Below are 13,485 nucleotides of genomic sequence, written 5' to 3' on the forward strand. Positions count from 1 at the left end.
TATGTCTTTACGGCTTTGGTGGGATTGTAATTATGTATTCACTAAAATGTTTCTGCCTCAAATGAGCAAAAACCCATTACAATTTCAGCCAAAAACAGTCCATACAACAGAAATTAAGTTTATGAATCAATTATATTGTGATGACGTTGCACGTGAGGTGAGGTCGCGGAGAAATATGGCCAGGCCTATTGTGGCGTTGACCATATTCCTTATTTTAACTTGATATTTTTCCTTCTCTTTTCTGCTTATGTAACACACTCATCATATAACTGGATTGTTTTGTTTTTAAGGACAATTTGTTGTTTTGAAAATTATTGTAAGCCATTTGTATCTATTGCCATGGTTGCAAATCAATTCTTAACACTATTGTGGCAGTGCGTTTGATAGGGGACAGGAACCTTTAAGAAGTACCTGTTCCTTTGGTGCACTTTATAGGGTGAGACAAGGCAAACGGACTACAACGATGGCTCACGCAGCAGGTTCCAGTGAACCCTACGCTACCGCTTTACGCCTATGCACAGCCGCCTTTATCCTCTTAAAACGCCTAGCGATTATTTGAACCTACTAGTATTTTTCCTTTATAGTATAAGTTTTTCACCTCTATTATTGTTCTTACATTCTGGAGACGGATTGTGTTTGGCCTATTAAAATAGTGCCATAAAATCAAATGTTTTTAATGTCAAAAGGTTGGCGTGTATGGGTAATAATATCTTTGTTTTAAAAAAATCAAGTGAGGCTTAGACTACTTTTTAACCAACATTTTGTGTTACCTAGTGAAGTTGGGGACCCGTAAAATTTTTGAGGTTTTTTTTTTTTACGTCGGATCCGATTTTGGATTGGGTGTCGGTTTAGGTCAGAACTTTTTCAAAACGGATATCCGGTTTTACTCAAAATCTTCGTGGTGCTTGCACGTCAAAGCTTGGTCGCAACGTTGTCCGTAAGTAACCCGTTTTATGTCGTTATTTTAGTACCTAGTTATTTTCTTTAGTGTATAAGTGGCTAAAGGTCGTTGTGTCGATATTTGTAGTCGCTATCTCGTCAAACTCGCCGTTATACTCTATGTAAGTGAAGTTCCCAAATGCGTTGTATTTTTTTAATGTATTCGAGGGGTATTATAGATTTGACGTTCATAAAATTGTTCATAAATAGAAAATGCAAATGTTGCTGTGTGGGAAATGCCTTTGTTTTTGTTTTAATATCAAATGTAACGTGGAGACCAAATATGTACACTTGCTCTTAATGGTCTTACAAGATCCGGGGGCTTTTTTAGGTTCAGAGTTTTTGGGGTGTTGAGCACCCAGAATGTTGGGCTGGTTAAAATAACGTTTTCATTTCACTTTAAACGATTTAGGATCATTCATCTCTGTTGAGGGGTGTCACTTCCCATTCGAGAACACACACGCAACAATTAAGCTAGGCTGATAATTGTTGCATTTGAGTCAATTAGTGCTTCGAGGTCCTAAGATTACCCACAATGCATTGCTGGCGGCCATTTTGGAAGTCCACAAAGCTTTTCACTTTATTGTTATTGTTCAGCGAACCAGTTAGATTCTACATTGTAATGCCGAATACGTGCGTTATTGTTGGCTGTTGTAGCCGAGGGGAAAAGGGTGGGAAGGGCTTCTTTAGACTTCCGAAGTGTGTTTACAATCAGGGGATTGAAGCTCAGGAGAAAAGTGAACGGCGAAGACGAATGTGGCTGGCAGCTATCAACCGGTCGAATTTGCCAAAGCTTGACTGTGTTCGTGTTTGTTCTGACCACTTTCTGACAGGTAAATTGAATTATTTATGATGTAGAAATAAATTTTAAAAAGGTTATGGGACATGTGTACTTCATGTACATCTGTCGACACCATTCAAGTATGGCTAGGTTAAATACTGTAGGTGTTGCTTCTTGAGTAACATTTCTGAAAAAATATTCTTAAAAGATCTAGATGTTGAACAAGTATATACCAAGAATACATAGTAAATGTGCATTTCATCCACTTTGATGAGATATTTCTTCTCTCTCAGTGGATAACATTATTAAATAACTACTTCACCATACACATGTATCAAACAAACATGAAGTATGCGCTGTTTGCAATTGTATTTATTTTCAATCTTTGTTTAGATGAAAGGCTCATAATTAACACCTTTAATTTACAATGGCTGAGGGGGGCGGGATAGCATTTTGAGTTTCAGTGTAGTATCATCCAATGTTTGCATGTTTTCGCCACATCACAAACCTTGACAAACACAGTAAGAGGATTCCTCAACAAATCTGTCGTAGGCTTCCATACTTTTGTAATTTTGAAAATCCTTCAGTTCACAAAAGGGACTTGGGTGGAAAATAAGATAGTTAACAAGTTCGATGTAAGTCACACACGGCAACAAATCGGGATCAGACTTCCAGTCCTTTTTTTTAATATTGTAGGGATCCAATTTTCCAATAAAATGCAACTTCGCAGCGTACCGCTCGCGTGCTTGCTTGTCTAAACTCTCCACGTAGTTTTTCATAGTGTTGATGGACAAAATCCGTACACAAACGAAGCTAGTTGAGTAAATAAATAGACAAACTGAGTAAATATTTGCTCCTCTCGCTATCACCGCTTGTAATCGACAGACTTCCAAGATGCCGGCACAAAGCCGTGTTACTATTTTTAGCACAAAGCGCGGAGCCCTCTATACAGCTAAAATGAGCGCTATCCATCCATTATCTGCAATGCTTATACTCAGTAGGGTCGCGAGGGTGCTGGAGCCCATCCCAGCTATCTTCGGGTAGTGGGCAGGGGACACCCTCAACTGGTTGCCAGCCAACTCACTCGCTCATTCACACCTAGGTACAATTTGAACCGGACGATTAACCTGACATGCATGTTCTTGGAATGTGGGAAGAAACCGGAGTAAAACCAAAACGGTGACAATTTTGGTTGGCCAAAGACTCCACTACTCAAGTTACAAATGGTAAACCCTTAAAAAAACAGTGTCTTGTCTTATACAATCTCACTAGGTCACATTGTGACAATCGTGCAGCCCTACTATCCATTCATATACACTTGATGATTTTTTTTTTTCAATTTATATGTAGTATGGGTTGTAATGGACATACTTAATCTACTTGGAAGGACCCAAGCGCGATCTTCTCACCTGAGAAAATGTGCACAAGGACCACAGATACGTTTCAAGAGGAGCTTCAGAGGACAGTGGAGGCAGAGCCAGAACTTGGACCGGCGGACGCGGTTTGCAAACTGCTTCGAGTTGCGTTGAACAGAGAAGGTTGGTCACTGTAGTTCCTGGATCATCCTTGACCAGCTGCTTTTTTTTAAGTTTACATATAACCCCCTTTAAAAAAGCAAGTTTGAAATAAATAAAATACATTATAGACATCTCAGCAAATGCCTATAGCCACTCATGATTGCTATCATAATCACAGGTTTTGTCGCCTAACTTTAAGGTTCTGCCTACAGTGAGCAAACTTTAGCAGAACATTGGAATAGGAAAACCTTTCCTTTTCTTCGTCGACTACACTCATTATGCTGGACGAAAAATCAGAACTAGATGACTTTAAATTCAGACACGAAACAGATTTGGGTAGATTTTATAACTTTATTCGTAGTTCGATAATAGTAGTTCTATATTCAATAACTAAAAGCATCAGTCAAACATAATGTCAAGAGCCTTACAATAACATACGTTTTTTAACAGGAGTCCAAGTTATTATAGGGCCTTTAATATTTTGTGTGATGGACTTTGTTCAAAGGTGAATATATTACAATAAATGTTCAGAGTTCTAAAATAACTGATCCCTAATTTAGGGGGAAAAAAATTGATGTTAATGTAAAGCCCTTTATTGATGCAAAAGCCAACTTAATCTAAAATCAGTTGAGGCAGCTACGTTGACAATGGGAGTAGGCCTCTTTGGCAAAAAAAAACACGCTGCAGCTACCACTGAACTCCCTTCAGCTGAGCTACATGCAACGGAAGGCCATGTTGGTCCTCAAACTTTGTAAACAATGCTAATCCCAGGTATCCGAGGGTGACAAGGCTCGAGGAAGATGGCTACAAGATCAAAAATGTAAGGAATGGTATAACACCCTCTGGCCCTCCACCAATGAAAGATCAGACTCCCTGATTGAGGTCTCAGTTCTCCTGGAGGAGGGGATCGAAGCCACTTTTGAAGGTAAGAAGGCCAAGGACGTGGTTCTTGCTGCTGAGTGCCGAATTGCAGACTAGAAGACTACCATGTGGCAGAAAAAAAGACTTCCTAGTGGGTTGCATTTATATCTTTGGCATAAAAAGTGCGACTTAGCAGCAGAGATTGGAGCGCAACATCGTTCAACGGCAGTCTGCCCGTATTTTTGCATTCAAAACATTAAAAGGGTGACTTCCTGTCATTTGCACGCTGTTTATGACCCAAGAAACACTCAGGGTATACTCCAAACACAAGCCTCGACGATACCATGTTTTCTTTGTTTCCTTACCTGCTGACCTCTCCCGAGTCCTCAACCGGTCTAAGCCTACCTACTTTGGTATAAAGCCAGCACTACCAATGAAATCCATACCAATGCTCCACAGTTCTCAGGTACGCAACATTCAAAGAATCTTATTATTTTCCCTTTTGTGGGTAATTGCTCTTGATGAACTGCTCATTAGCGATCTGATAACAGGACTTGCTCCTCGGAATAATCTGCCGTCTCCACAGATAATTTTCGAGTTTTTTTTTTGGAACAAAACCACACAAAGTATTGTTTCCTGTACCTTCACTTGGCTACCGGATACTTGTGTTTTTTCCTAATATTTGATAAAGATAGATAGGTAGATACTTTATTCATCCACGTAGGGAAATTCACGCTTCCAGCAGTATCCTTGTGTTGAAAAATGAAATAATGAAATAAAAGAAATAGAATATATCAAAACGTTATATTGGGTATTTTTGTAGAGTATTTAAATAGTGCTACTGAAAATACACACTGTAATAAAAATAGGGTAATATGAGAATGTGGGGGTGGGGTTCAATGTGGGCTTTTATGCCCCCGGGTGGAGTTAAAGAGCCTCGTGGCATGAGGAAGAAATGATCTCCTCAGTCTGTCCGTGGAACAAGACTGTGACAGCAGTCTGTCGCTGAAGCTGCTTTTCTGTTTGGAGATGATGCTGTCTAGTGGATGTGATGAATTGAAAATGAATGAAGTATTATTCACCTCGAGGTCGTTGTATAATATGCGCCGAGTCTTTAAACAAATCCTTCCGAAATACGCTGCAAACATCAACTGTCAAAATTGGGGGGAAAACAAATCAATGATTTAATTTTAGAAAGCATATATATATATATATATATATATATATATATACTGTAGAAGGAAATACATGTACAATATAACATATTAAACTACATAAACACGTTATAAAATGTATATAAAAATATGGTGTAAGATTTTTTTGTATTTTGTAAGGGAAAATACGACGGTTTGTAAGGGCATGGAGCTCTGGAGGTATATACAGTGGGACCTCGGTTATCACGGTTAATGGGGACCAAAACCACCCGCGATAAGTGAAAATCCGCGAAGTAGCGCCGCACTTTCAAAAAAAAACAAAAAATAAACTTTTTATTTTTTATTTTTTTAGACCCGGTTAATGGGGAACAAAACCACCCGCAAAAAGTGAAAATCTGCGAAGTAGCGACGACCCTCCAATAAAGAGAATTTTTTTTTTTTTTAATTATTATTATTTTTTTAATTATTATTTTTTAGGCTCAGTTAATGGGGACCAAAACCACCCGCTAAAAATGAAAATCTGCGAAGTAGCGACGCCAATCGCAGCTGCAAATCACATTAGTTCTTGCAGCTTGCTGCGTTCTTCATCGACGCACGAGCCGAGTGATCCACCGCTAAGAGTCGTACAGCTGGGCGATTTCACGTCCGCCCGGGACGATGGGAGACAAATTCACGACAGGGTTTTTATTTCCGCCGCACCGCGGGAGCGTTCGGTCGCTCCCGCAAGCGAGCCCCCAACCCGCGGCGCGGATACTTTCGGGCGCGATACGCACGACACCGACACAGTTACGGGGGTCCTGCGCACGTCCGCCGCCTTTCGCCCGCCGCGCGCGGACAGCCGCCTGTCGTCGCGCCGCGCTACTGGGGTCGTCGGAGGAGCGGGCTCCCCCCAGTTACGGGGGTAGCCCGATCACGCCCGCCGCGTTTTCTCGCGTCGCGCCGTGTGACGCAGCTTCCGCCGAACGCGCTCCGTCACGCGGCCTGGGAGTGACGAAAACTTTTTTGTTTTTTTTTAACCATTACAGACCGCGAAGCTCTGAAGCCGCGAACGACGAACCGCGAAGTAGCCAGGTCCCACTGTACACAGTGTTCATTTTACCTCTGAAAAGTGATTGGTCCCGGGGACTCGCATGCTCAAAAATCTATGGGTCCCAACAGAGATCTATGGGTCCCCAAAGTTTAGTGTTATCGAGGTTGAAATTGTAAATCGGCGACAAATATATAATATAAATCCATATATTCATTCAGTTTTAATCATCACAATTTATTGGTAATACAAATCAGTTATCACTTCAAGATTTTTCAGTTCACAACAATATTTTACATTATACAAAATAATATTGTTGAAATAATTATTTTCATCTATATTCTTTTGTTTATTTTCTTTTGTCGAATCGTTCGCTTCAACACACGTGTTTTCCTTGTCTCCGCGATCTTCCGAAGGATTTCTCCGCCGTTTTTTTCGTGCCGGAATAATTGCCGTTGTTATCACTTATGCATTGTGTTTCGACTTAATACTGACACTGAAGTAATGACTAATTTTGTGTTGATTTTCACCTAATACTGTTTTTTCAGAGGCATACTCATACCTGTCAACCTCCAGAGCTCCATGCCCTTACAAACCGTCGTATTTTCCCTTACAAAATACAAAAAAATCTTACACCATATTTTTATATACATTTTATAACGTGTTTATGTAGTTTAATATGTTATATTGTACATGTATTTCCTTATATCATATATATTGTTAATGAATATTTTGTTGTGAGACAATGAGTTGCTCGACATGAATGAGGTTTATTATAAAAGAAAGTTCAAAAATGAAGTAACTTGGACGTCCACTGTAGAAGGAAAAAATACATGCAAATATAATTAAGTAGAATAATACATTTTCTTATTCCAATTATTAATTCATTTTCTGCATTCAATTATTGTTGGTAATATACTGATTAAAGGGATCACAACAAACCTGTCTTTTTTCATTTTCTCCTTTTATTCTTCCTTTTTGTCTTAACTTCTTTATACAATATATTAATTCGTAATATAATGCATCAAAGCAAGTGAGCCGTTTTAGAGCCGGCTAATGAGTTGAGCCGAAAAAGTCGGTTCTCTAAAAAGAGACTGACTTTCACTACACAACTCGAACTCGTTTGATTTGATTGCTTTGCCGTTTTTGTGATAGTCTGTGTATACCGGATGCATTGACAAATTTGCGTTTTTCTTGCACGTGGTACACGTCTTAAAATCCATAATAAACGTACTTTGTACGGCAAAAACGTACAGGTTGACAGATATGCATACTTGACCTTCCCTCGCCAACAACCACCACAACAATTATGTAATCTCGAAGCAATGAGATATCGTTTGCGCGTGCAGACGAAAACTCGAAACGTGAGACCAAAACAACAATGGCGGATCTGCCTGATGAAAAGTTTGGAGTGCGGTAAATCTTAAAAAAAAAAAAAAAAAAAAAAAAAAAAAAAAGTAATCGGGTAATAATGACATTTTCGTGTCAAAAAGTTGCGTCCCGGGGACGCACGTTGATATGAGACTATGCATCCCCAGCAAAAATGATGCGCCTAGGATGCAGGGACGCGGGCAAACGAGAACACTGATATATACATATATATATGTTGTGTTTTATACCCCGCAGATGTTGGAAACTATCTTCCTCCAGATATTCCTGGCGTCCAAAAGGAAGAGGAGTTGCAGTCTTTCAACGTGAAAGAGGAGAAACCTTTTACGGAGTGGCCTGTGACTGAGGCTTTTATCAGCACTGAAGATCAAGGTCGGTGTCAGGTTCGGCCTGAACCTCAGCCCAGTTCTTTTATCTCAAATCCTTTCTTTCTTTCTTTTTTTTATAACTTTTTATTTCTCACACACATTTTGACAGGTTTGATTCCTTCATCATACAGCAACACAAACAAAAAATATATACAATTGACATACCCATAAATAACAAAAGAAAGAACAAAAAATTTTAAGAAAATAAATAAAATAAAAGGTGAGGTGTTTAGACATCAAGTAAAAATTGTGCCATAAGCTTCCATCTTTTATCGAATCGATCTAGTTTCAGTTGAAGTCTTGCTGTGATTTTTTTCCATAATGTACATTTTGCTTTAATTTGTGGTTTCAGCCAGGACACTGTGATCATTTTCTTTGCTACCAGAAGCATAAACTTTCGTATATATGTACGTAGACCAGTCAATAATTCTTCTGGCAAAATTCCTAATACGTAGGTCACTGGGTCCAACTGCAACTCCCAACCAATAATTAATTTTATTTCTGTCTGAATACTCCCCCAGAAATTTAATATTACAGGGCAATTCCAGAAAATATGTGTAAAATCTCCGACCCTCCCAGAGTTACGCCAACATAGATTTGAAGTATTTTTATATATTTTTTCCAAATATTCTTTTTTCAAATCCTTTCTTACCAGCATTAAGAACCAGGAGTCTGCATTTTCTCATTTCAATATTTACTGGATGCTAATGGAAACACAGCTGTGGAGCATTATTCAGCAGGAGGCAGTAGACTGATCTAGGATGGTCCCTATTCGAGATTCAATACTGTCTTTATTGTCATTTTCTTTGCAACACTCGTGTGTAGTATTTATAGAAGAAGTTTAAAATCAACACAAATATGTACCAAATGGAGAAAAAAAACTATGAACATATATCCTGGGTTGTAGATGTACATGAGGGTGCGGCTGAAAAGAAAAAGTGGGTTGTGCTGTGGCTCTCAGCCTCTTAGTTATTGTCCTGAAGTTATGGTCAGATGTACTTAACAGCTCTGGATGAAAGCTCTCTCATTTTGATCGTGGTGATGCGGATGTTCCAGAACCGCTTTCCGAATGGAAGCGGTGCAAATAGTCTGTGGTCCGGGTGGCTGGGAACATGACAATGGCTTTTGCTCATCTTTTCACTTGGCCCGCATATATGGATTCCAAGTGAGGGAGGGGGCAGTTTACGATACCCCGTGTAGTCCTAACCACACTGTCTTGGCCGCCCACCCGGGCAGAGGACAACTCGGTGTGGCCAATGTGTGACCAAATGGTCTTAACTGGTTCAGACTGGATAATATGTGTGAGAGTTGCTTATAGATAAAGAGGACACATCACAGTAACATAGCGTGCCCTTTAACTCACTCTTAATTTTCCATATTTTCCACCTTTGCTATTGTTTTTCTCTGTTTTTGTTAGTCATCTTTCCCAAAAAACAACAAAACTGTTAATTTTACTAAACCAAACGTGTTTTGTGCCACGCAGATATCAAAAAATGTATTCCGCCTGGACAACAGGGGGCAGAGTTGCCTGGCGTTAAGAAGAAGGAGGAGGAGGAGGAGTGGCCGCCTGTTGAGGTAAAAGAGGAGAAACATTCCACAGAGTTGCCCGTGACTGGGGCTCCTTTGAGCAGTGAAGATGAAGAAGAGGACAGATGGAAAGAGCCCGTGACCACTGATGATGACGACACATCACGCTCTGCACACGCCAATGGCGACCAACAGTCGGAAGGAGATGACGTGAATAACGCTAACGACAAAAGCTGTATTTGCTCTCAGTGTGGTAAAAACTTTACAACTAAAACACATTTGAAATTGCACATGATGATCCACACGGGTGAGAAGCCTTTTGCCTGCCCCATTTGTGGTCGCAAATTTGTTCAACATGGGACCTTAAAAAAACACACAAGAACGCACACTGGTGAGAAACCTTTTGCCTGTTCAATTTGTGGTAAAACATTTGCTGATAGAGGGAACTTAAAATCACATGCAAGAACTCACACGGGTGAGAAGCCATTTGCCTGTTCAGTTTGCGGCAAAACATTTGCTGATAATGGGAACTTAAAATCACACGCAAGAACTCACACGGGTGAGAAGCCTTTTGCCTGCTCAATTTGTGGTCAAAGATTTGCTCAACCTGGGACCTTAAAACAACACACAAGAACCCACACGGGTGAGAAACCTTTTAGCTGCTTGGTTTGTGGTCAAAAATTCACACAGAGAGGGCACTTAAAACGACACACAAAAACCCACACTGGTGAGAAATCATTTTCTTGCACAATTTGTGGTCGAAAATTTGCTCAACATGGGAGCTTAAAGAAACACACAAGAACCCACACTGGCGAGAAACTTTTTCACTGCTCTGTTTGTGGTATGAAATTCACTCAAAGTGGGAGCTTAAAAATGCACACAAGAACCCACACTGGTGAGAAACATTTTCCCTGCTCTGTTTGTGGTTTACGATTAGTGGACATTGGAGCCTTAAAAATACACACAAGAACCCACACTGGTGAGAGACCCTTTGCCTGCTCAATTTGTGATAAAAAGTTCCCTCAAAGAAGGACTCTAAAAGTACACATCAGAATCCATACTGGTGAGAAACCTTTTGTCTGCTCTATTTGTGGTCAAACATTTTCTGATAGTGGAACCCTAAAAGGACACACAAGAATCCACACTGGCGAGAAACCGTTTGTGTGCTCAATTTGTGGTCAAACGTTTTCTAATTGTGGAACCTTAAAAACACACACAAGAATCCACACTGGTGACAAACCTTTTGCTTGCTCCATTTGTGGCAGGAAATTCACTCATAGTGGGACCTTAAAAATGCACAGAAGAACCCACACTGATTAGAAACCTTTTTCCTGCTCAGTTTACGGTAAAAGTCTCTGGTCATGACCAAGCTCAAAGGCACAAGTGTACTGGTTAGAATATGGGTAAAATCTCCCTGTTTGATGTCACTTTTTCTGCAGATCCTGCCTGTGGTCAAAGTTTAATCCTGAAGACACACCTCAAATTTCAAGCTTTCATTCATACTTCCATAACTCCTATACTTCCATAATTTCTATGTCACTCAGCGGATGCTCTTATACAACCTAGAGTAAGAAGTGCGAAATCATCAGTCTTGGACAAGTACTCACTCTGACACTTTATTCTGTGTTACCAAGTCAAGTCATGTTTATTTGTGGTGTCCTTAATCACAAGGAGTCTCAAAGTGCTGCACAGACCACAGATTATTGCAAATCACTATTATGATACCATCCCCTGATCTAAAACAATTAATACACAGATATTTGTGCCTCAACTTTTTCCAAGTACTTTAGAAAGAAGGACAGAATTTTAGATAGATAGATAGATAGATAGATACTTTATTCATCCCCGAAGGGAAATTCACTTTTCCAGCAGCATCCCTAAGCTGAGAACAATCGAAAATAACTGAGAACAATCGAAAATAACACGGGAGCTGCTGGAGTGGCTGCCATTCGTGACGGCGCCGGAGAAACGATTCAATTTGAATCATGTACAAACAAACAAACAAACAATTGAATCATGTACAAGAAACGATTCAATCTGAATCATGTACAAACAAACAAACAATTGAATCATGTACAACAAACAAACAAAATATTTATGTTTCAATAAGTGGAGTGTTAATAAAATGGGGGGAAAATAATTTCTGATACTGATATAACCAGGTAAAACTAATTTTAAGTTACCTGTCCAAATGAATGTTGTGCCATCTCACCTTTCCCACTCTCTCTGCTCGCTCCTGAAACTTTATCAAATAGTCCAAAATTTTACCTCATCTTCTCCGCTCACCTCGTCGTCCTCTTCTCCTTCCACTTCGCACTACAGAGACTTTTTAGCTGAGCCGTCTCTTATGACACCATCCCCTGATCTAGACCAAACTAATGCAAGCAAAAATGCAATGGCAAAGCAAAGCCACTGAGGAGCTAAACGATATGCTGTGATTGAAGGAAATAGATGTCATAATTAAGGTGATAATTTGGAAGCTTATGGCACAATTTTTACTTGATGTCTAAACACCTCACCTTTTATTTTATTTATTTTAGTCAAACTTGGAAGAAGTACTGGTAGAAAGAAGAGGTTGGGTCATTTCAGTGTAGGTTTAATAACAGTGAACTTTTGTGTTTAAGCTTCAACAATGGTTTCCTTTTCACTTTCTTATATTAAAATCCCATTTCCTTTAGGCGATTTTGCACTGTCACATACATTGCCTTCTCCAAGAAGTTTGACGATCCTGTCTTTTGTTTTTAAGAGGCATCTCCCTTGTTGGATCATTGGTTCTCGATTCATAGTCCAGGAGCCCTCCAAGGTGTGATAACTGCACTGGTTTAACTGCTGATTTATAGGCAGACTTAATATAAGCTAGGTGTCCAATTAAGGAAAGGAAATTCACCTGGTGTGTCCTTATTTTCTACTTAAAAAGCACTGATTCCATATTTCGTTCCTCATAATTGAGTGATTTTCATGTTTATTTTCCAAGTTTTTTCTTAATTTATTTGAAGTGTTTCTGAATGCCAATATGTTGCACTTTGGAATGACTTTACGATTGTTTTATGTTTGTGATTTAAGTTTCTTTCTACAGAATAAAATGTCTAAGTGAGGGCTTGCCCAAGACTGGTGATTCCATACTTGTTGCTAGGGGATGCATAAAACTCCGTTATCACTGTGCATTATGATATACATTATTTCATATAATATATACATTTCACTGTGATGGGCTCATAATTTTCGACACCGCCAATTTTTCTGCTGAAAATATTCAGAGGTGCGTTTTTGGTTTTGGCTAAAAGAGTAATTAAAACTAAAACAAGGCTTATCCCTGAACCACCAGGGTCGTGGGGACATCAGTCTCTCTGGTGTGTCATGGGCAAGTACAGCCTGGCGGCCCCCATCCTTCTCCAGGCCGTTTTTCTGGGTACGAGTTCTCTCCCTCACATGAAACGTTACCAAGCCCGATCTCACCACTTAGGACATAATTAAATTTAAAAAAAAATCTAAATGGATTCCTACTTTTATGGATAAAAAAAAAGATTTTTCTGATCCTGGAAAAATAATTATAAATGGCCCTTGTATTTTGTTGTTGTTGTAAGTGTCCTTCATAGGAAAGTGTTTTGAAACCCAAACCCTTCATTGCGTTGGCAACTATTGACTGATGGTTATCATTGTTTCTTTATTCTTATTGCTCATATTTAGAATAGGACACCATTTGCCCAAAAAATAAATGTGTGAAAATAAAATAAGATTTGCTCCTGTTGTCGACTGCTTCACTTCTGTTGTTGGTTAGAGGGTGACCAATGCCCTTTCCATCAATCGTTACACTGAGAAAAAACTGCCAACAAGCCAGCACTGCAGTTGAAGGAAAATCAGGTCCTTTTCCACCCCTTTTTCAATTATTAATTCCCTTGATCATAGAGTAAGAAGTTAGCAT

The 13,485-nt window shown here is 39.5% G+C and overlaps 1 protein-coding gene and 1 pseudogene across 1 annotated transcript; one reads left to right on the plus strand and one right to left on the minus strand.

The window, feature by feature from the left end:
- The first annotated feature begins 526 nt into the window (after positions 1-526).
- Positions 527-11,367, plus strand: LOC148363198 (uncharacterized). Its single transcript, XM_088340809.1, has 5 exons — positions 527-937; positions 2,823-2,946; positions 3,108-3,258; positions 7,906-8,040; positions 9,520-11,367. Exons 2-5 carry the CDS (start codon positions 2,944-2,946, stop codon positions 10,881-10,883), a joined length of 1,653 nt encoding a protein of 550 aa, XP_088196935.1. The 5' UTR covers positions 527-937; positions 2,823-2,943; the 3' UTR covers positions 10,884-11,367.
- On the minus strand, positions 5,754-5,875 carry LOC148363199 (5.8S ribosomal RNA; annotated as a pseudogene; the record flags this gene model as incomplete).
- Positions 11,368-13,485: the final 2,118 nt, after the last annotated feature.

Source organism: Urocampus carinirostris, chromosome 7 (assembly GCF_059441175.1).
Source record: "Urocampus carinirostris isolate Australia breed hairy pipefish chromosome 7, RoL_Ucar_1.0, whole genome shotgun sequence".
Classification (NCBI taxonomy): Eukaryota; Metazoa; Chordata; class Actinopteri; order Syngnathiformes; family Syngnathidae; genus Urocampus; species Urocampus carinirostris.

Coding starts and splice junctions, on each gene's coding strand:
- LOC148363198 (XM_088340809.1), top strand. Junction 3,259..7,905: donor AGTTGCGTTGAACAGAGAAG/GTTGGTCACTGT, acceptor TATACCCCGCAG/ATGTTGGAAACTATCTTCCT. Junction 8,041..9,519: donor TATCAGCACTGAAGATCAAG/GTCGGTGTCAGG, acceptor TGTGCCACGCAG/ATATCAAAAAATGTATTCCG.